At 52.1% G+C, this 20643-nt stretch overlaps 10 protein-coding genes across 10 annotated transcripts; 5 read left to right on the top strand and 5 right to left on the bottom strand.

Annotated features, from left to right (window-relative positions):
• Positions 1 to 272: 272 nt before the first annotated feature.
• Positions 273 to 1490, bottom strand: BBA_05069 (uncharacterized protein; the record flags this gene model as incomplete). Its single annotated transcript, XM_008600166.1, has 3 exons — positions 273 to 752; positions 883 to 1143; positions 1194 to 1490. The coding sequence occupies 3 exons, from the start codon at positions 1488 to 1490 to the stop codon at positions 273 to 275; spliced, it is 1038 nt and encodes a 345-aa protein (XP_008598388.1).
• Positions 1491 to 1797: 307 nt separating this feature from the next.
• On the top strand, positions 1798 to 2710 carry BBA_05068 (nicotinamide riboside kinase 1; the record flags this gene model as incomplete). Its single annotated transcript, XM_008600165.1, has 3 exons — positions 1798 to 1937; positions 2035 to 2140; positions 2201 to 2710. 3 exons carry the CDS (start codon positions 1798 to 1800, stop codon positions 2708 to 2710), a joined length of 756 nt encoding a protein of 251 aa, XP_008598387.1.
• Positions 2711 to 2901: 191 nt separating this feature from the next.
• BBA_05067 (RNase3 domain-containing protein) lies at positions 2902 to 7211 on the bottom strand (the record flags this gene model as incomplete). Its single annotated transcript, XM_008600164.1, has 3 exons — positions 2902 to 4157; positions 4213 to 6699; positions 6746 to 7211. 3 exons carry the CDS (start codon positions 7209 to 7211, stop codon positions 2902 to 2904), a joined length of 4209 nt encoding a protein of 1402 aa, XP_008598386.1.
• Positions 7212 to 8241: 1030 nt separating this feature from the next.
• On the top strand, positions 8242 to 9289 carry BBA_05066 (regulator of chromosome condensation (RCC1)-like protein; the record flags this gene model as incomplete). The annotated part of the gene is made up of 2 exons (XM_008600163.1): positions 8242 to 8786; positions 8845 to 9289. 2 exons carry the CDS (start codon positions 8242 to 8244, stop codon positions 9287 to 9289), a joined length of 990 nt encoding a protein of 329 aa, XP_008598385.1.
• A 139-nt stretch (positions 9290 to 9428) lies between these two features.
• On the bottom strand, positions 9429 to 10507 carry BBA_05065 (putative proteasome subunit alpha type 2; the record flags this gene model as incomplete). The annotated part of the gene is made up of 5 exons (XM_008600162.1): positions 9429 to 9547; positions 9596 to 10195; positions 10247 to 10297; positions 10394 to 10413; positions 10464 to 10507. 5 exons carry the CDS (start codon positions 10505 to 10507, stop codon positions 9429 to 9431), a joined length of 834 nt encoding a protein of 277 aa, XP_008598384.1.
• A 506-nt stretch (positions 10508 to 11013) lies between these two features.
• On the top strand, positions 11014 to 11868 carry BBA_05064 (RING finger domain-containing protein; the record flags this gene model as incomplete). Its single annotated transcript, XM_008600161.1, has 1 exon — positions 11014 to 11868. The coding sequence occupies one exon, from the start codon at positions 11014 to 11016 to the stop codon at positions 11866 to 11868; it is 855 nt and encodes a 284-aa protein (XP_008598383.1).
• A 1257-nt stretch (positions 11869 to 13125) lies between these two features.
• Positions 13126 to 14182, top strand: BBA_05063 (alpha-1, 2-galactosyltransferase; the record flags this gene model as incomplete). Its single annotated transcript, XM_008600160.1, has 3 exons — positions 13126 to 13420; positions 13488 to 13915; positions 13970 to 14182. 3 exons carry the CDS (start codon positions 13126 to 13128, stop codon positions 14180 to 14182), a joined length of 936 nt encoding a protein of 311 aa, XP_008598382.1.
• A 693-nt stretch (positions 14183 to 14875) lies between these two features.
• BBA_05062 (DnaJ domain-containing protein) lies at positions 14876 to 16094 on the top strand (the record flags this gene model as incomplete). The annotated part of the gene is made up of 2 exons (XM_008600159.1): positions 14876 to 14920; positions 15039 to 16094. The coding sequence occupies 2 exons, from the start codon at positions 14876 to 14878 to the stop codon at positions 16092 to 16094; spliced, it is 1101 nt and encodes a 366-aa protein (XP_008598381.1).
• Positions 16095 to 16412: 318 nt separating this feature from the next.
• BBA_05061 (major facilitator superfamily transporter) lies at positions 16413 to 18191 on the bottom strand (the record flags this gene model as incomplete). Its single annotated transcript, XM_008600158.1, has 1 exon — positions 16413 to 18191. The coding sequence occupies one exon, from the start codon at positions 18189 to 18191 to the stop codon at positions 16413 to 16415; it is 1779 nt and encodes a 592-aa protein (XP_008598380.1).
• Positions 18192 to 19106: 915 nt separating this feature from the next.
• BBA_05060 (AT DNA binding protein) lies at positions 19107 to 20415 on the bottom strand (the record flags this gene model as incomplete). The annotated part of the gene is made up of 4 exons (XM_008600157.1): positions 19107 to 19387; positions 19549 to 19665; positions 19759 to 19776; positions 19860 to 20415. The coding sequence occupies 4 exons, from the start codon at positions 20413 to 20415 to the stop codon at positions 19107 to 19109; spliced, it is 972 nt and encodes a 323-aa protein (XP_008598379.1).
• Positions 20416 to 20643: the final 228 nt, after the last annotated feature.

Here is a 20643-nt window from a genome sequence, read left to right as displayed (position 1 = left end):
GGGGGGGGGGGGGGGGCGAGAATGGTGCACTTGAAACGCCGAGCGGCATCTCTGGGACCACTATAAAATTCTAGATCCTTCCTGGAAAACGGTCAACGCTAGTGTCTCGAAAGAGACCGTCTGTAAGATACTAGATGGTTGTAAATAAATGCCTTTAACCTGAACCCAAGTGTGCCCGTCGAATGCCAGTATGTTCAGGCCAAGGTGGCCATGCTAGCTAGTGTGTCGGCTGCAAGTCAAGAAGCTTCTTGCGAGTTTCCACCACCTGTACCTCAAGCCTCTTTCCGTCCTCCCGCCGGCCCTGGTTCCTGTTGTGGCCAGTCATCGTTCCAGACAGGAGAAGACGGTGTTATCTGGCAAAGACGCTCTTTCGCAGCCATGACCTCGTTCTCGTTCACCGGCTTGCCTGCCTGGCGATCATACATGGCATTGATAAGAAAGAGCTGGTCTGCAATTTCAGGCCAATCCGTTACCGACGGGCAGTTCTTCCGCGGCTTAGTGGTAGTAGTAGGCTTGATCCTCTGCTCATATCTATCGCGGAATATATGAAAGCGTGAAAAGGCTTCCCAGGCATCCCAGCGCCAGCGGTTATCCGCGGAGGCAAGAATTGGAAGCGGAGGGTTAGACGTCATGTAGCCTAGCTCCGCCTCACTAAGCAAGAATCGCATTAGGTTATCGAATTGTAGAGGTGTAGGGGGATATAGCGTCTGAGGTCCGTTTCTTAAAGACGAGTGCAAGTACACTTCCTTACACTGAGGATGGGGTTAGTGTTATAGTCTGGTGGTCTAGATAAGAAAGATGTATACTTGCCTCTGTGTCTGTCTCGCCTCTGTCAAAAACAACAACTCCGCCAAATATTCTTGCTTCAGCCCAATAGCCTACCACATCCGCGATACCATTTGGGTATTGCTCACTCGCAAGATAGGATCGGTGGCAAAACGCGGTGGGCGCGCGATACCAGTCCCATCGGTTTCGATCCCGGGGCTCGTCTCTCCATCTTTCATATTCTTCTTGGGTGTGGCGGGACTCTTGTAGCTGAAATAAATGCACTGCTATCTGGTGGCACGACACGGCCAGAAGCTCGATGAGTCTCAGCGAGAACCCCCTTGTGCCTAGTAGGGTAGCTTGGAAGGATAATAGAAGCTATGCTGGCGTGTAAGTTGACGCTGGATATTATGATAGATTTGACTTACAGATGAGGAGAAATGCAGCGTTGTTGGGTTAATCTGATCGCGAAGCTGCCGGGTACGATCAAGGACGTCTGGACAGAGCTCTGTGTGGCTGATTGCCGGGTGCCCTTCTTGCTGATAGTAAAAGTCAAAGTATGAAGCAGACGTGGGAATTCCATCTAAAATCTCAGAATAAGTAAGCTCTGCAATTTCTGTATGCAAGATGCGGAGTAGTGCTTTGATGAAGCTGTTCCGATGCTCCTCATCCACGTCATCAAGGTTGCCTTGTGGGGACGCGAAAGTGTCTTCTTCCCCCGCCATCATCAACCAGGCAAGTTGGAGAAAAGAGCAACAATGAAGTGAAGCACGAGCAGAGCCTCCTGCGTGTGAAGCAACTATGAACGTATAGAGGGCCTCTTTCACATCAATGAAAGGTGTGGATCCGCATTCTTTACTACGACATCACGGCTGGTTCCACTTTTAGCTTAGCTGATATCAGTGCTATTTAGAGTCAACAGCCACTGGCCGAAGCGTGAAACACAAACTATAAACTCTTCATAGCTTTGAGGCCCAGAATTCGGGATCGACATCATTGAGTTCACGGAGCCACGGCCGCTTGTAAAAAACAATGGGGGACCGAAAAGCTCTCGTGGTGGCCATCTCTGGCTGCTCCTCCAGCGGCAAGACGACGCTTTCACGACTTTTACGAGACATATTCCCAAACACCTTTATCCTGCATGAGGATGATTTTTACAAAACGGATAAAGAGTAAGAAGTTGTACTTCCCACATTGTTGAACTTTTTTTTTTTTTTTTTTTACTTTTTTTCCCCTTTGGACATTGTTTTATTTACGCGAGGTCCCCAGCATTCCCATCAATAATGGCGTTGCAGATTGGGATTGCGCCGAGGCCATTGACATCCCTGCCATGACAGAGGCCGTAGCCTACATTCGTCAGCACGCCGAGATCCCCGTAAGTACGGTGCGTACCGGGGCTCAAATGACTTTTAAAATGATTGACAAGAAAATATAGCCCACACTCAACTCCATCGAAGACCAAAACTCCGTCGGCAAGTGCCCTGTTCCCGATGCGCTCATCAACGAGCTCAAGGCCCAAGTCTCCGCCGCTATACCCGAGAGCCACCCCTTGCGCGACGCTCGCCTCCGCCTGTGTCTCTTTGACGGCTTTCTCCTCTACTCCAAATCCATGACCGAGCTTGCGCCGTCTCTCGACATTAAGATTCTGCTGCGCGCCTCGTACGCGCAAGCCAAGGCCCGCCGCGAAGCCCGCGACGGATACGTGACGCTCGAGGGCTTCTGGAAGGATCCTCCGGGTTACGTGGATGATGTCGTGTGGCCAAACTACGTCAAGGAGCACGCGTGGCTGTTTGAGAATGGAGACGTCGAGGGCGAGTACAGGCAAGAGGTGCTACAGAAAGAGGGCATAGTGGTGCCAAAGGGCGGTGCTCTGGATCCTGACATGGCAGAGACGCTGCAGTGGATGGTAGACAGCATCTTGACCGAGCTACAGAGGCACAACTGAGACGTAGTCAATGATGAAAGAAGATTCAAATTTGAATTCGACAGGCTTCTGAGAAAAATCATGAAAATGCTCGAATAATAGAACATGTAAGCAACTTTGAACGTTTTTGGATCATCATCTGAAACAATGCACGCAACCCTCTCACGCAATTCTCTCGCGTCCAAATCGCAAAGCCCTGTACGATTGCCTGATTAGTCTCCGCTCACTCTGTCCTGTGATTGCATTGCCGCCTCTGCCTTGAGGTGCGCAACGCCCTTTGTCGCAGCTCCCACTCTCGCTTCCTCCGCTGTTTGGCCCCCGAGCTCAGCACCGACCTCGACCCCCCCAATAAGCAGCCTGCAGTTGTAAGTTGTCCTGCCATCGCCTCCCTTGACCTCTTCAACCTCGTACAACTGGCTGCGGGCCTGCGCCAGCCCTCCGAGTTCCTCTTTTGGATGCTGCATGTGCAAGCTGTCGGCGAGGACGCGCTCCAGATACGGCAGCATGCCGATGCGCCGGAGAAACGCATCGCACGTCGCCAGCGAGCCCGAGTCCACCCATATAGCGCCAACCAGAGCCTCGAACAGGTCCGAGTAAAACTTGCTCGCTTGCTGCTTGAGGAGTATGTGCCAAGGGTAATGAGTTCCGTGGTGAAGCTCGTGCAGAATCTCGAGACGCAGATTTTCATGCCGCTTCGCCGTCTCCAACTGGGCTGGGCCGATGCCGCTGGACGAGTGTCTTATGAAGCGCCAGAGAGCACTGCGCTTGTTCGTTGTAAGGACTACCCCGTCTTCCGTGACAAAAGACTCAGTCTGCGACAACTCATGCTCCTCCAAGCTCAGAAAAGCCAGGAAATCCTTGTTGACCATGGCCGTCTTGATCATGTGCATCCTGGAGTGTGGTAATGGTGGACTGCGGTTCATGAGCTTCGAAACAATCATGTAGTCGAGAACCGCATCGCCGAGAAACTCCAAGCGCTCCCAGCTCCGGCCAGAAATGTCGCCAATGTACGATGCGTGTGTTGTAGCCTCTAGAAGAAGAGACTTTTTTGTGAATGAATAGCCAATGAGCTCCTCAAGGATATGCAAGTATGAGGAGTCGACACAGTGGCTCGGCGCACAGGCAAAGAATTCCTCCCTACATTCACTAGGGTCTATCCAATCGCACTCGTTGATGAATATCGACAGACACTGGATGGCCTTGGGGATACCGCCCGCGATATAGGCTACGCCAACCAGCGCCTCAACAACATCGGCAAGCACTTTTGTCGACATTTCCCGCTTTTTAAACGGTTTCATTTTACCTGACAAGATAGTCTCGAGGAAAAACGGGTGCCACTTTTGAGCTGTAAAAGGTACTGTCAAGATGAATTTTGCCAAACCAGTCTCCACGGCAGCACGCGAGAGCCTCGAGTTGGCCACCAGGCGATCCTTGTACCTAGTGAGATATCCTTCAGGCCAACTCAAATCTGGGAAAGGGATGTTAGCTAACGAAAGGGGAAATTGATTGATTGAGAGTCTTACTTGTTGCACCAGCCTGCATGCTAGCACAAAACTTGAGAATGGAATCACCGAGGAATTCCAGCCGTTCGTAGTTTGTTGGCTCATATGCGCTTCTGGCACTGATCGCGTCTCTGACCAATGAATAGTCTGTCAATTCTAGCGGCTTGAGCAATGTGACGGAAAGATGTCGCGCAATGAGCATCGTTTCAATCGTATGGATAATCGATGGTATCAGCATGCCGAACCGGGCGTGTTTTATGTGAATGCTATCCACTGTAGCAAAGGACACTGGAAGGACAGTAATGTACTGCTTTTGGCTTGCTCTTTGTGTCTCGGGATCAACAGCAATCAAGTGAAGAAAATCAGAACGGCGAGTCCATCGCATCAAGTTTAAATAAGGTTCATCCGGTGCGTCGGCGTAATACCGAAAGGGCTTTTGAACCATCTCAACAGGCGGCTTTGACGAGAGGTCCCCAATATACCTGGACGGTGTTTTGCTTCTTCTATCTCTGATCAAATAGTTTCCGCTTGCAACAGCAGATGAATTTGCATCAAATGGTTGGTTCCCAATGTCGTTCAGGCTCAGCGAACCGTCGTGTGAAGTCAACTTGATGACATGGGATCCTGCCGTCATTGGCCAGCCATCCCAGCGATGGCAGTAGTGCAGTGCGATGAGTGTTGACGTATCATCTGCCATTTCGTCCGCTTGAGATGTCAAGATGCGCTGCGGAGGCGAAAAGACCAGCTTGCACATCGTACTGTAGTCGAGATATAGATCGATCGGGCGCAACGGCCCAAGCTCAATGGGCAGCGTCAAATTGTAGACTCCAAACAACGCCTCATCCGCATCCTGAAACTGAACTGTGTAAGTCCATCTGAAATCCCCTTGCGACCAAGCAGATGCGATTTCAGTCCATGGATCGAATAATGGCTCGACAGGGATGATTGGAGCTCGAGATTCGACGTCAAAGTCAATGTTCGTCTCCAGTGGTAGTAGATTCTTATTTACCAAACCAGCCTGGTAGAGAGCCAAGTAAGCCTGAAAAGCAGCATCCTTCATAGCGTTGGCTTCTGATCTCCAAGAGCGCAATGATTGAAAGTGTCTGAGCTTGGTTGGCAGTGAAGCAGGTAGGAAGACCTCGGCGCTGACCAGCTGGTCGTGGTCGTGGTCGCCTGACGTGAACTTGGTGATATAATCTGGGCGACCATCCGTATATTCTTGTGAAGATATTACACGGCAAAAGTGCTCCAGATGCTGCTTAGCATTTTCAGGGTCAAGACGAGCTCCAGTATGTGGTACCCGAAAGCAAAAGTCGACATCCTCGTCTAGACGCTCCAGAGTCTGCAACTGCTGCCGTTCGCGCTCGGAATCCTGGCACAGTTTTTGTATTTCATCTTCAAAAATCGCCCAGTGATCTGTTAGTGAATGACCTTGGTGGGTGAAAATGATCAATTGGGAGTCTTGCATCCGGGCCCGCCCGCGGCGTTGGATGAAGGATTTTGGGTTCTTCGGACTATCGAAGCAAATGACCAGATTGCATGCTGGTATGTCGATGCCCTCTTCCAGAACCGAGGTTGCCACGAGGAGGTTGACCTCTCCTCTTCGAAAGTCTTGCAAAGTTTTGCAATCACTGGAGTCGAGCACTTCATACAGGCTGGCTTTTCTAAGGTGATTGTGTGAGGTCCCGACCATACATCCCACACGATACCGCTCCCGAATCTTCGGTATCGAGTGAAGAAGCGCGGCGAGTACAGCAGCGGTAGCGCGTTCCTGTACAAATATGATCCCAGTGACATCTCCTTTGTGCATTATGAGCTCGCGCAGCAATAAGCCAACCTTGTCTGAGATGCTGTCGTAGCCGATCGGGCGGGGTGCTGGCTCCAGAGCCGCAACGTCCTGCAAAATTCTTGCGACGTAGAGCTTTTCTTCCGGAACCCAGCCATCCAAACTTGGGACCGTAGATTTTACATTCTGGAGGAATGAGCGCTTAGCTTTCCAGATGTAAAAGTCTGCCGCCCAAGGGCCCAGTAGCTGTCGAATGATTCGAGACCGGCTCAGGAGGCTGGATAGCTGGTGTCGCGACCAGGTTTTCTCATCAATCAGAACTTTCGCGAGACAACGCTTGCTTCTGTCGTCATTTTGAGCGCAAAGTGAGACAACATAGGGATCCTCTAGAATGTCCATCTTCGCGCATTCCTGGTGCAATGAAGACATGGTTTCTGTAAAGTGCTCCGTGGCAGCGGTTTCGCATTCAATGATTCTCAGCTGTGGTCGCTTGACGTGCTTTAATAATTCTTCGCGATGAAGCGAGGGAGAAACGCATATTGCGTTTAAAACCTGCTCGAGCTTCTCGACGCCTTTGATGTGAGCCTTCATGCTTGGCGTAGCCGTGAGACCTAATATTGCAGGTCGATTGGACCCATCGTCGGCATCTTGACGTAGTCCTTGGTAATGATAAAAGTGCTTCATGATTTTTCCACCAGGGTTGGATCCGACGCAGTTGTGTGCTGTTCAATGTTAGCCATTAGGTATATTTTGCAGTGGTAGACTGACCTTCATCGAAAATCAGTAAAGACAAGCGGTCCAGCTTGACAAAAGCATGATCCAAGGCGTCCAGCAGAACTTGGTATGTGGACACGACTGCCTGAGTCCCATTTAGAAGGGACTTCCATGTAGATGAGCTCCAAGTGTGAACATTGTCGCTTCCGACTACCAAGCGCATAGATATTGAGGGTATCTCGAGCTTGATGGCATCGAACTGCTGAGCGCAGAGTAGAACTGTTGGGGCCAGAAACCAAATGACCTTTTGATCTGAAGTGGACTCAAGTTGCGCCCGTATTCGAAGAATGGCAATTTGCGTCTTCCCGCTTCCCGTATCCATCGCAACGATGACATTGTCTTTGAGGCTTCGTCGCAGCATCTCGAGCTGGTAAGCTCTCGAAGAGCGGGAACTGATCACTTGGGCGTTGTCCATAATTGCATCGACATGATCGGCGTTTGCCGTGTCCGAATTATCCATTGTGGCTTGCGAGCTCGAAAATATGATAGCTACAGTGGCCGCTGCCCTTTCTTTCGAGGATAGCCTGATTCAGGCAGCAGCGAGCGGGGGTGTGTGGTCGTGCAAATTTGGCCGTGGAAAGCCATCAACAAATCAACATGGTTGGAAGCGTCCCGTGAGCACAGAATGGACAGGAATATGTTCAGACCCAAAGTTCAGTTTGTAAAGCAGGATGGCAGGTACGGCATCGATGCTAGGGAGAATAACCGATTTTCGGGGTCTGGGTCGATAGTAATTGTGAAGGACATTGACAGCAGGAAAAATAGGAGCCTTAAATATATACAAAGTGGGTGGTGAAAGAAAGGAAGTGAGAGGAGCTTCAGTTGAACAAGTCCGAGTCCCCTGTGCTGCCAAGAGGCCGTTGTGAATCGTGAATCGTGAGTCGTGACAGAGCGCTTGCTCGGCGAAGGCGGTCGGAAATCTGCATGGTGTGGGCGGATGGATGATACTGTTTTGGCTGCCCGTTTGGTGTAATCGACATTGGGCATGAAAGAAAACAGCGTCGTACTTTGGTGTGATTTTTGTTTCTAGAGTTATAAGCACAATGTTTCGGAAACTTTATTTCTTTCTTTGAATGTCAAATTCTGGTATTATTAAATCACAAGGGACGCAGTAGTCGCCCTGTGAAGCACTAAATTCACTGCGACTAATAAGACGTTACCGTAGGTAGGTACCTTCGTTGGTCATCAGTTGCCAGGTGGCCAGCCAGCGTATGTATGAGGGTCCTCTGGACTTATCAGCGCCCAGTGTTAGCACTGAGAAACGGAGCCTGAAAAACTAAGCGCTGGATATCATTTTTCTAGATACCCGCCGCGCGATGTTGTTCAACTACCATATGCTGTCGCCCGCCCACACAGTGCGTCTTTGAGTCTTAACCAACTAAAATAGCCAGCAGGCGCAGGCGCGCTACAATTGTAAAGGGTTCATACGTCGCCAACCAGCTTCTACCATGATAAAACAACTCGAATAGCTCGTCGTCATCTCTATACTCATGTCCGCACAAATAAAAGAAGCCACTCCTGATATGGAACTATTCGCCGCGGGCTGCAACGCCTGGGCGCAGCTCGAATTTGACACATTCCTTCCTAGTAATTCAGATGATTTGACCGAGTTCACCAAGATCGCAGTTGGACAGACATTGCAAAAGCCTGTTTCTAGGCTAGCGTACACGCTGAGTTTGTATTCTTCATATCAGAAATTACCATCGTCTAATTTCCTCATACCCTTTGCAGTTCAAAATGATGACAAGTTTCTCATCGCTGGCTATTTCCCCGATCCAACCATGGCCCCCAAAGCCGCCTCATTCGTCATGCGGGCAAATGGCGACAGTCTCCGCCCCATTGGCAGCTCAGTTTTTGAAATCTCCATCAGCAAAGGGGGTGCAGTGAACACGGACAAGATGTACGCTCAAAAGCCCGTCAAGCAAATTGCGGCGCTCGACACGGCTTTTGTTTTGCTATACGAAGACGGCACCGTCGCTACCATGGGAGACGCACGCTTCCCCCATGTCCTCGGTCGCATGATTTCCGAAGATGAGTGCGTCAACTGCCTTCGAGAATGAATCGTCGTCTTTACTGACTGCGGGATGCGCCAGGCCCGCGGAAGAGCTTTTCACACTGCTTGATCTCGATACACTAGGAGACCCGGTGCAGCACATTACAGCGTGCGGTTATACAGCTGCAGCCCTCACAAAGTCGGGTAGTGTCTACATATGGGGGCAACATCCACAGTCGAGAGCCAAAGAGCTGCCATTCTTCCCAGGCCTCTCTCGCTTTCCAAACTATACCGAAATCGGGGGTGGGAAAGACATTGCGGATATTGCACTGGGCGAAACCCACGGCATCGCTCTCACAAAGCAAGGAGATGTATACGTCATAGGCAACAATGAAAGCGGGCAACTAGGCATTCCATCTGTCATGTCGGTCCGTACGTGGATTAAGCTTGAATTTAGTCCACCCCAGAACGCTGTCGTCACTGGAGTCGCGGCCGGGCCACACACATCATTCATGCTAGTCTCATCAAGTCTGGCAGCAAATTAGCAGAGACTGCCGCCAATGGGCTAGAATACCAGGCATGTGGACTTCATCTTGGCAGACTACATGGATCAAACCGGCGCCGAGTCCGACGACTGTCTAATGTACAACGATAGTTAATTCTCGCCCTCCAGCCCGTCTGCGTTTATAGACTCGTCAGGTAATCCTCGATTTCTTGCGGTGTCAACTTGCGGAATCGAGGGCCAGTGGCGCCCTCGACACCCTCGAGACCTAGCAGATGGTCGGCAGGAGGGCCGACGATGCCTGACAAGGATTAGCATAGGTTGCGACTAGTCCACGTTGAGAACATACCTATTTCAATAGAGTCGCCATTCATTTCACCCTCAATATTATCCTTGAGAGTCAAAAGCGCAATATGAATGGCGTCTTCAAGCTCCAACTCTTCCGAGTATCTCTTCTCCAGGAACGTCTTAGCCTTGGTCGCGCTCTTGCCGATGGCCGTCGCCTTCCACGGGAAATAACTGCCTGTAGGGTCGACCTGGTATAGCATCGGACCGCCCTTGAGAATACCTCCCGTCTTCTTGTTGGCCTTCTTCTCGCCGTCATCGGACTTGACCTCCTCGGCATCCTCGGGCTCGATGCCATCGTCCCAGCCAGCAATCAGCATGCTGACGCCATACGGCCGAACACCGGCAGACTGGGTAGCTTCCTGCATGACGCGAGCAACATCCTGAACCAATATGCGCGTGGGAGGGTACTCGTTATAGATTCTCTTGTATCCGGTGTGCGAAACTTTGCGTGCGCGGTCAACCAGCACTCTGTAGTCGGGGCCCATGCCAGAGTATACTGTGCCAATGTTGGGCGTAATGTTGCTGATCTTGGAAAGCGAGCTCTGATCGGCGAGGGGAGAGGAGGACTTCTTCTCGGTCGCGAGGACAATGCCGTTCGTAGCTGAGCATGGTTAGCATGCATGGTTTGCGAATTCTAGCTCAAGTCACACACCTTTGATTCCTAGGGCGGTAATGCCTTGGTTGACAGCGTTCAAGGCATACTCTATGCGCACAATTAGCAACACTCATCTGAGCGCAGTCATGACTCGATGTTTAGAAAATATTTCGAGTTGAGACGAGTCCAGTCGCCTGGACGTACCGATTTGTACCAGCTTGCCGCTGTCCAGAGGTTAGTTGTGCACCATCGAGACTTGGTTGGGATGGCTTACCTGGGCGAGAATGTAGTGAGGGAGAAGGAATATCTGTCTGCCATAGCTTCGACAGGTATCGGGTATTGTGAATTTCGTCGAGGGTCCGCAAATCGTGATGTTTTTGGACGAATTGATGCTGTTTGAAGGGCGAGTACTAGGCTGGGGAGCTCTGTCTGCGTTGTAGCTCCAGGCACGATGACCTGCGCGTCAAGCTCGCTGGAGTGAGGCCGGAAAATAAGTTCTGCCGAACCCCGATCCACTCTGAGAACGGAGCTCTTCCCCCAAGCTGCGGTAACTGCGGACACTTATTTGTTCCGCCGCGGATTTTTTACAAGGCGAAATATTGATGAGGTGGCTTTTTCAGCTGTCATCCCACCCGCTTGTGATGCCACAGCGTCTTTGAAAACGATGGCCGCGGTGCCGCTCCCTGGTACCTCCCTTATTGACAGCATATTATGGGAAGCATCCCTCGTGTAGCCGTCGATTGGCAGACACCTCATCATTGGCACAGTTTTGCAACCATCAACGCTCTCTAGCGTGCACCCTATAGACGGGCAGCGCACACACAATGGAACCTCAATCCTGGAGCTGGAGCTCGGCGATGGGAGACCACTCCACAGGAGACAGTGAGGCACGACAGCGGAACACAACTGACCAACCGCCGCAAGCTGAGAACCGCCGCCGCTACGGCCCGCGCACTTGTCGAATTTGCTTTGATACGGTAGAGCCACAGTACGCCGATGCATCACAAACGGGCCGACCGACTTATGTTTCCGAGGACCCGACCCTGGGACGACTGCTGTCGCCGTGCAAGTGCAAAGGAACGCAGAAATATGTCCACGAAGGCTGTTTGCACGCGTGGCGGGCTGCGAGTCCGTTGCAGGACCGAAATTTTTGGCATTGCCCGACATGTGGCTACAAATATCAGCTTACAAGACTTGACTGGGCATCGCTATTGAGCAGCAAGATTACACAGGCTTTGTTGACTCTGCTGCTGTTTGCGGTTGGCATTTTCATCCTGGGCTTCATCGCTGATCCGGTATTCAACTTGTGGCTCGATCCTATCGGCACGATCGGTGACGCATTGACTGCTGACGAAGACAACTGGGATTCACCATTCGAAGAACCGCCAACATGGATAGAGCATTTCGTCAAGGGCTTCTTCTCTTTAGGAATTGTCGGCCTGATCAAATCGGCGCTGTTCATGTCACCATGGCATTGGTGGCAGTTACGAGGGACAGGCCTTGGTGGGGGTGGTCGACGCCGCGGTACGGGACGCGGTCGTGTTGAGAACCTCAGCCTCATGTTTGTGCTCTTGGGCGCATTCGCAGCTTTGAACGGCATCTGGAAACTCGTCCGGTCACTCAGCGCGCGCGTTCTCTTGCACATGCGAGACCGAGTTATTGATGTGGACGAAGACTAAGGTGAGATGAACATTATGAATGAAACCGTTTCTACAGGAGAGCTCGAGGCATGCAACCCGGCTCGTTATCGTTATTCTGGCTCATAGAAAGAATGGCAAGACCTTCTACTCTGTTTGCGTGTTTGCACCATCATCAATGTGACATGCCTCTTCTTTCACTGTGGCCCGACTGCAGTGCCTGCACACTCTTAAGTTGTCTCGAAGTTTGCTCTTCCGCATCAAGCCAACTAGTCTGTGTGCAAAGATTGATGTCCCATCGATGCTTGAATTGGAAGCCGTTTTGGCTTTCACGTTCTTCAGCGAGATGGAGCTGATCAGCCCGTTGCCTAGGTAAGGGATGCATTCTGCATTCTGCGCCGTAGCGATCTACCTTGTACACACCAATACAACCCATCTGGGTAGACTGCTCAGCACGAGCTGGTATATGTTTCTCCCTCACGAACGCCTGTGGCGCTAAAATTGGAATTTTGGCGGCACATTAGATTTCTGCATTTTAGTGTATACACTCAATGAGTGCACGCCGGCTCCTTCACCGCACCAGTTTCTGCTAGTTTCCCGCAAAATGTGAACCCGTAAACTTGAACCCATTATTAATACAGTAATATTATATCTCCGCAAGTAAGCGGATGCGAAAACCCTGCTCGCGGCGCGTATTTAGATTAGATTTGACAGAAAAAGGAGCGCAAAAGATGGGTCGGCGCATTGTGGAGCCGGTGCCGAGCAGAACGTGGCTCAAATGGAGGGCAGCGTCAAGGGGTCGAGAGCAACTTTCTTCGAGTCGTCAAGCACAAGCCTAATTCTCTCGCTCATCGAGCTGACAGGCTTTTCCCATAGCTTTTCAGGGGTGCTTCTATATACAGCACGTTGTGTTGCGTATGCGACTGGCACTTCTCGCTCTTGAATCTTTTATTGGACCCTTATTTATCGAATCATCTCTCTCCCGTCTACGCAAATCGCGCCATCGACGCGCAGGCCGGAGAAGACGCAGCATTTCGCTCACAGGGCCCTAGACAACGTGTTCTTGCGAGTTGCACTTGGCGACACTTTTCTTTGAACATATTCAGATCTACGGTGCTTTTACAGCAGTCACTCGTTACTTCAGGGTCTCCAAGCCTCTCAATTTGGACAACGCTTCCGAATCACCGAATTTGCGACGACGGACACGGCTGGGTCGCTCGCTCTACTGTAAACCAAATTGTTTGGAGATAGTCTTGACTTTGAGCCAGTCCACTCGGTGGGCGCTCTTACAAACTCACAATGCATTTTGCCTACCCTCCGCGCAAAAGCTCGACCCCCCCGCCATTCCGCCCAAGATCCGGTCAACTGCCTACCCTCCGCCGGGGGCGCTTACGAACAATTGCTGTTGGACTGTTGGCATGCATATTGGTGCTGTACTTGATTTTCAAGCCTAGCAAACAGAGTCCATACCATGAACGCCAGCCCGCTGGGACGCCGCCTGTCGTTTTGGTCACTGTTCTTGATACCAAGCAGTACAGCGCTGGATATCTAAAGACTGTCCGCGAGAATAGAGAGGAGTATGCCTCAAGACATGGTATGTTAATCCCAAAACGCAGATTCATACCCCAGCCACCAGACGAGCAACTCACACCGCGAAACAGGCTACAAGACGATCATCACCGAAGCAAACCAATATGACACCGCAGGAGCTCCTACTACCTGGACGAAACTCATGGCCACGCGCCATGCGCTTGCGAAATACCCGGATTGCAAATTTGTTTGGTACCTTGACCAGGATGCCTACATCATGAACCCGACACAGTCGCTTGAGGATCTTGTGCTGCAATCGAAGCAGCTGGAATCACTGATGATCCGCGGTCAACCTGTTGTGCCACCGGACAGCATTATCAAGACATATGGTCATCTTCGTGGAGAGCATATCGATGTCATTCTATCACAGGACAAATCTGGACTTGTACACAACAGCATCATTATCCGCAATGGAGAATGGGCCAAGTTTTTCCTCGAAACCTGGCTGGATCCTCTTTACCGAACCTACAACTTTCAAAAAGCTGAGAGACATGCCTTGGTAAGGACAACTTGCAAGTGAAGCGCGAACGCACTAGCTGACGCATTGATTCAGGAACACATTGTGCAGTGGCACCCTACGGTTTTGTCGAAACTGGCTCTTGTTCCTCAGCGCACGTTTGCTTCTTATTCAAAGCCAACGCTCGGTGAACAATATCAGGAGGGTGACTTTGTCGTCATGCTCGCTGGCTGCTCAAACATTGGCCCCGAGAGCTGCGAGGTTGAATCAGGCCGCTTCTGGGAGAAGTGGAAGGCCAGCTTTGGCTGAGCTGGGGAACATGGAGTGGCCACATCTAACGCTAAAAAGGGGACGCAGATAGAGGATATATTGGGGGGGTAGGGATTTTTGTGAGGATATCATGATCGGTAACGTTTCGTTGGCCGCCGGCGTTATACAAACAACATTTGGACAATACTTGACGTAGTTCACCTGGCCGCAACTCGGGAGCAAATCTTGAGCAACGGGTGAAACTGGGGCTTTCATATTATACGATGACTCTACGCTTATATTATTCGAAAGGACGGAGTTTCAAGATGAAGGTCAGCTGGGTTGAGCAAACAGGCAATGCTATGGGAGGTTGAAGGTGACATGACTTGCAAACACTTTTTCTTTCCCGCTACTTCATCGATGTATTTTATAATTTCCTTCTTCATTTCGAGGCTTTACGTTACCCTGACCAATTAAATTTGTTTATGTCCAGGAAGAGTATCATTAATCTTCAAATTATTTAATAAGAATGACAACGCTGACTGGTGCTGGTACGTCATAGGTTGTCATGGCAGTCATGCACCAACGGGCGGGACCAATACGGACACTTGCGCTGGAACACTTGTCCTTTCACTATTCAATGTAGCCGCCGCTCTTTGTACCTTTCAACTGCCACGGTCCTGCGCGCATGCTGCGCAATTCTAAATAACGCAACTGCTCAGAGAGCTGCAGAAATCTCCTCATATAAAAAAAATGTCTCAGTTCCTCTCCATCGTGGGCTGGGCCTTTCTCCCTGGCGTACGTTAATCTGCAAAACCCCATCCATGCAGGGCGCGGCTCCCTACCTTACGCGCCCAAGCCTGCTTACCCCGAATAACATCTCACTTGTTTCGCTCTGCTAAAAACACACAAATAGATTGCGACGTCTTGGATCCAGACCATCTACTACGGTCTGACGATTCGCGCCGGCGACCCCAAGCCCGCGCCGGGCTCCGCGCGACACACCTCGCACCGCAACACGATTCACATCCTCGTCGTGGCGTCGTACCTCTTGTACACCATCTTCGAGGCCAACTACGACTTGCGCTCTGCGCCCTCGTTTTACACGGAGCTCGGCATCCCCGTGACGGCCGCCGACCGCGACATCAAGTCGCGGTTTCGGCGGCTCGCGGCGCTGCACCACCCGGATAAGCTGGGTCCCGGGCGCAGCGACGCCGACGCCTCGTCGGCGTTTTTTATGCACCTCAAGACGGCGAGCGACACGCTGCAGGACGCGGCGAAGCGGTACGCCTACGAGCGCTTCGGCCCCGCGATGCTCGCGTGGCCGCGGTGCGTCACTGTCCGCGACTTTGTGACGCACGGCGTCGTGTACAACGTGCTGCCGTACTATGGCCTCGCCGCCGCCACCGTGTACGCCTTTGGCCTCGTCGGCTACATGGACTTTGCCAAGTTTTACCGCTGGCTGCTGCTCGTCGCGCTGTGCCTGCTCGAGGTGACGGTCGCGACGCGGCCCGCCTTTCCCGCGCCGCTGCGCGCCCTCAACGCCGTGCTCGGCCGCGTCGCCGGCCTGCCCCCGTATCTGCCGTTTGAGCTCGTGCACCTCGCGCGCAAAGTCACGCTGACTGTGTATATTGCGCTCTCGCAGATTGGCCCGATTGTGCTCGCGCAGGTGGTTACCCCCTCCGCCGCGGCGGACAAGGGCGTCGAGGACGAGGACAAGGCGATGCGGGACGGCTTGCTGCGGCTCGAGGGGCTCACCAGACAGCTGGACGCTGACGCGGCGAGGCTTATTGATATGGAGCTCACGCCGTTCAAGGGCGACGAGGACATGGCGGGCAAGATGCGCGCAAAGATGCGCGACTGGCTGATCAATAACACGATTCGGTCGGATCCAATGGTCAAGGATGCGCTGGGCCAGTCGTTTAGAAAGAGGCGCGTGGATGCGCCTGTAGGCGCCAAGGGGAATAGATAGATGTTTTCGAGGTAGACTTGCATAGCTCGATGGGATCGAAGATGGAAGACGGACTTGGACTGGCCGTTTCGGGATAATGAGCATAGCGTCGTGACTTGGATGTAATCTATCAAAGAAGTTTGTATTGGTAGACAAACATAGACCCCAAACAAGAAAGATAAACAGGAATCAAGAAAATCCGCGCTGTGAGTGTTTTTCATCTATTATACATGTACTCGTGAGCAAGGAAGCCCAAATGTTTTACAACTCAATCATAAGCATATATATATGAGAAAATGATCCATGGCCATTTGGACTATAGAGCAAGAAAGAGAGTGCTTATAGACGCTGTGCGCCTCGCGTCTCAATAGGAATCAGGCACATGGCGACGAATGCAGATAAAATAAGCACGGCAGACAGGTATATTGGTGTGCTCGCACTGTCACCGGGCATGTTGGCGGCCAGCAAGGGAGCCATGAGGCCCGTCACGCGGTTCAGGAAACTGGCTACGCCACTGCCCGCCCCACGCACCGGCGCGGGAAAGATTTCGGGCGTAAAGGCGTACAAGACTCCGTACATGATGTTTTGGCTAAAGGCTTCCACGCAAGAAAAGAAGAGCTGCGAGGTGGGCGTGGTGCCAAACAGGACAAAGAAGAAGAGGCCAACGGCAGAGAGCAGGGTGGAGCCGGCCAGAGTTCCACGACGGCCGAGGAACGGCGAAGGGTGATCGACGAGATATGCGGCAAGAAGGCTGCCAGGCAGGCCCATGATGGAGGTGATGGCGTAGTTGCGGTAGGTTGTATTGGAGATGGCAGACGTCTCCGACTGCACGCCGCCATCTTGATTCCCGTTGGTGCGGGCAAAGTATTGGGGCAAGAAGGCGTTGAAGAGTGGATAGCCCATACCGATGCTGGCCCAGCAAAACCAAACGAGAGCAGTGGCGAGACCAAGCGTCTTGTTCTGGAATAGAGGCCGGATTGTGTCGGTAGAGAACCCCTTTAGCTTGGTCATGAGAACGCTCTTGGTGGGAGCAGATCTGAATGCTTGCTGGGCAGATGAGCCTTCGGCGCGCTGGTCGTCCTCGGCGGCAACCTCGTCGAGAATGTCGGATGTAAGCCATGTTTTGCAGCCATTTCTGTAAGCAAGACCGTGAATGACTGCCACGGCCTCGTTCTGGCGACCCTTGTTGAGGAGAAACTTTGGCGACTCGAGAAGGTGAAAGACGAAGAAGCGGACAATGAACATGGCAAAAGTGGCGATGCCAATGGTGACGATAAAGTAGCGCCAACCTTGCTCAACGGGCCAGTTGGCAATAAAATACCAGGCTGCAAGAGACGAAACGAGCTGGCCAAGGGGCCACCAGACGGACAATAGTGTGAGGAGTGAACTTGACGCATCAGGTAGGAACTCGAGAAACAAGGCACCGTCGACGGGCAGATTGCCTCCGACGCCGAAGCCAAAGGCCGCGAAGAAGAAGCAGACGCCACCCCACGTCTGCGCATAGGCAGCCAAGACACCGAAAACGCTGGTGATGAGCAGCGTCATGTTAAAGGCTATACGGCGACCGAAGAAGTCAGATCCAATGCCCCAGAGGAAGCTGCCCACGGACAGGCCGACAAAGCAGGCGCTGGTGGTATATCGCACCGTCTTCTCGTCAATCCCAAACTCGGCAGACAGCGAAGGCAGCGTCAGCGAGACACCCTGGAGCCAGAGATTGTCAGCGAACCAGCCGAAGCCGCAGAGAACAAAGAGCTGCCAGTTGTAGGAGCCCATGCCAATGTCCTGGATGGCCTTGTTGATGAGCTTGGACTTGATCTCATACTCGCTCCACTGGCCGCGACGGCCGTCGCGCATGGCCTTGCGCAGGCCGTCGATGCTGTACTCGGCGGCGTCCATTTCAAGCATACCCTCGCGCTCCTCGTCGCCGCGATCCTTGGCGGCGCCGGTTTCGTCTTGGTCGTCGTCGTCGTCGAGCTCAAAGTCGCGAGCCTCGAATTCCACGCGGCCGGTCCGGGCCGAGTGGCTGTGCAGGTGAGCCTCGTCCAGAGGCACAAGAACGCCGGCATAGTAGTCGACGGATTCGACTCGACCAAGGCCAAGCCCCCAGCTTATCCTCATGATGATGTAGTGAATATAAAGGTATGAAGAACGGGAGGTATCAATCTCTCAGCCAGTGAGATGAGTTGTGGGGGGGGGAACCAAAGTTTACAAAAGTAGTTGGTTATATAAATTTGTGCAAGCTCCCCGCCGAAATTCATACAAAGCAGCGGCTTGAGTAAGTATGACGCGAGTTACTTGAAGCCAAGACAATATGATGGATGAAACCGAGAGGGCGCTGTGGAGCTGGAAATGTGAAGATACGAGTTCGTCCCTGAAGCGTCGCCGAGGGGCCCGAAAGATGAAGCAAATATCGTCAACGGCTTGAAAGGGAAGTATGCGAATTGAAGAAGACTAATAAACGACAGTTCCTGGACAGAGGGAGAGAAGCAACGAATGAGAATGAATGGAAAGAAGAAAGCAAAGTCGTGCGCGCCGATAGGGAATGGGCTTGGACGGGCGGTTGGAAGGATGCCGCAGAGGACAGAATTTGGCGGGACTTGTGGCGTGGAAATAATGCCTGAGCGGCTTGGCCCAGACATCAAGACAGGGGCTGAGCTGAGGCCCGGTTGGCCCGCCAAGCCACACTGCGCTAAAACGGTGCCCGGATGACCCTGCGCACAGTATAAATCACTGTACAGGTTCAAGCCTAGAATAGAGTAGAAATGTAGGTGGGTGATCTATCTATGACATGTGCTTTGTTTTTAATGGAAACTCTGTTTTGTGACATGCAGAAGTATCCTCTTAATATTGAATAGCGATCTGATCACCTCAAAACAGGTATATACTTGGGTCAACTTGACAATATGCACTGCGAATAAGTCAATCGGCTATATATTGAAAGGCTACACGACCACAGACCGACACTCTCCCCTCATAAAAGAACATCAAACAGCCCACATGAGTAAAAACAAAACAATGGTCATCGGCATTCCATTATTCCTCGTGTTTTAAACCCGCCTCCTTTGCCTTTTCATCCGCCAACTCACACAGCGCCCTCCACTCCCCCGCGCTCACCTTGCTCACGCTCAGCCGTCCCAGCTTGAGCATCTGCATTTCCGCCAGTGGCCCGCCCGCTTCACCCAGTTTGCGCAGCTCCTTGAGGTAGATGGGCACGGCAAACTTTTTCCGAAATTCAACGTGCACCAGATCCCACTTGGGCTTGTCCTTGGTTGAGGAAGGGTCGTAATAGGGCGTTCCGGGACGTCTGGCGCTCTCTGGTATCGCAGTTAGAACATTGTAGAGGAAGGGGGGAATAACAGTCAGGAAAAGAAGAAGAAGAAGAGGAAGAAGAAGAGGAAAAAGCAGAGAAAAATCCGCAAAAGATGGAAAAGAGTAGGGACCAAAGTGCTTTGTCAGAAAGCCACGTCCAACTTACTGTCCTCGGAAAACTCCTTGACAATCTCCATGATGCCGACAATGCCAGGCTCTTTGCAGTTGGAGTGGTAAAAGAAGGCCTTGTCGCCCACATTCATATTTCTCATATTATTACGCGCTATAATAAAAGAGCACGTCAGTACTTTCAAGTAAAAAAACAAACCAGAGCAGAAAAAAAAAAAAAAAAGAGGAAAAGTAATCATCTTCATACCGGGATACGCGCGAATACCTGTGCAGGGAGAGAGAGAAAAAAAAACATGTTAGCGAAACCGCTACCGCAGCTTTGAACCCTAATCGCAAGTTTGAACGTACCGTCCCAGCCCTCGGGCTTTGTCCTGGCCCTCAAATCATCAATCGAGAAGCGCACATCGTGCCCATTCTCCATGCGCGTCTCCGGCTCCGCCTTCATCAGCCAGTACCACTCGCCCTCGTGCTTGGGCGCGTCCGGATTCACGGCCGGTATCGCATCCACGTCCGGATCCTCCGACCCTGTCCGGCCGTCCTCTTGCCCCTCGGCCGCCGCCGCCGCCGCAGCCTCGGCCTTACTCTGCTTCTTGCCCGATTTGCCCGCTGCCTTTTTCAGGGTCTTGACCGGCTGCGGCGCTGCCTCCTGTTCCTCCTCCTGCTTGCCCTTTCCGCCGCCAGTCTTTGCCTTTTTGAGAGCCTTGCTCGGGGCTGACGACGATTTGACAGGCTGCTTCTGCTTCTTCATGTCCGACTTGACTGCCGTGTCCGTCTCTACTGAGGCGGCTTTGGACGCCGTAACTGCTGCTGCTGCTACTGCGGCTTGTCGCGACGAGCGCCGCTTGGCGATGGGCGGCTCGTCTGCATTATCGGCGACAGAGTTGGTGCGCTTGCGTGCAGACATTGTCGCTGGGAAAAAAAAAGGCCTCGTCAAACACGGCAATGCTGTTTCCTTGGCAAAGGAGGAAGAAAAGATGCAACAACACCCCCCCGCAATGGCCCTTGAACTTTGTTTTGGGGCGAAACTTGTGCAACGAAGTGTTATTAATTGTATGCGCGTTGCACAACGCGGTCGATGTGGCTGGTGAGAGATGAACGGGTTGTTGTGGCTTTTGCGGACTCCAGATATTGG

This window comes from Beauveria bassiana (genome assembly GCF_000280675.1).
Source record: "Beauveria bassiana ARSEF 2860 unplaced genomic scaffold BBA_S00012, whole genome shotgun sequence".
Classification (NCBI taxonomy): domain Eukaryota; kingdom Fungi; phylum Ascomycota; class Sordariomycetes; order Hypocreales; family Cordycipitaceae; genus Beauveria; species Beauveria bassiana.
This window is presented reverse-complemented; position numbering and strand designations above follow the sequence as displayed.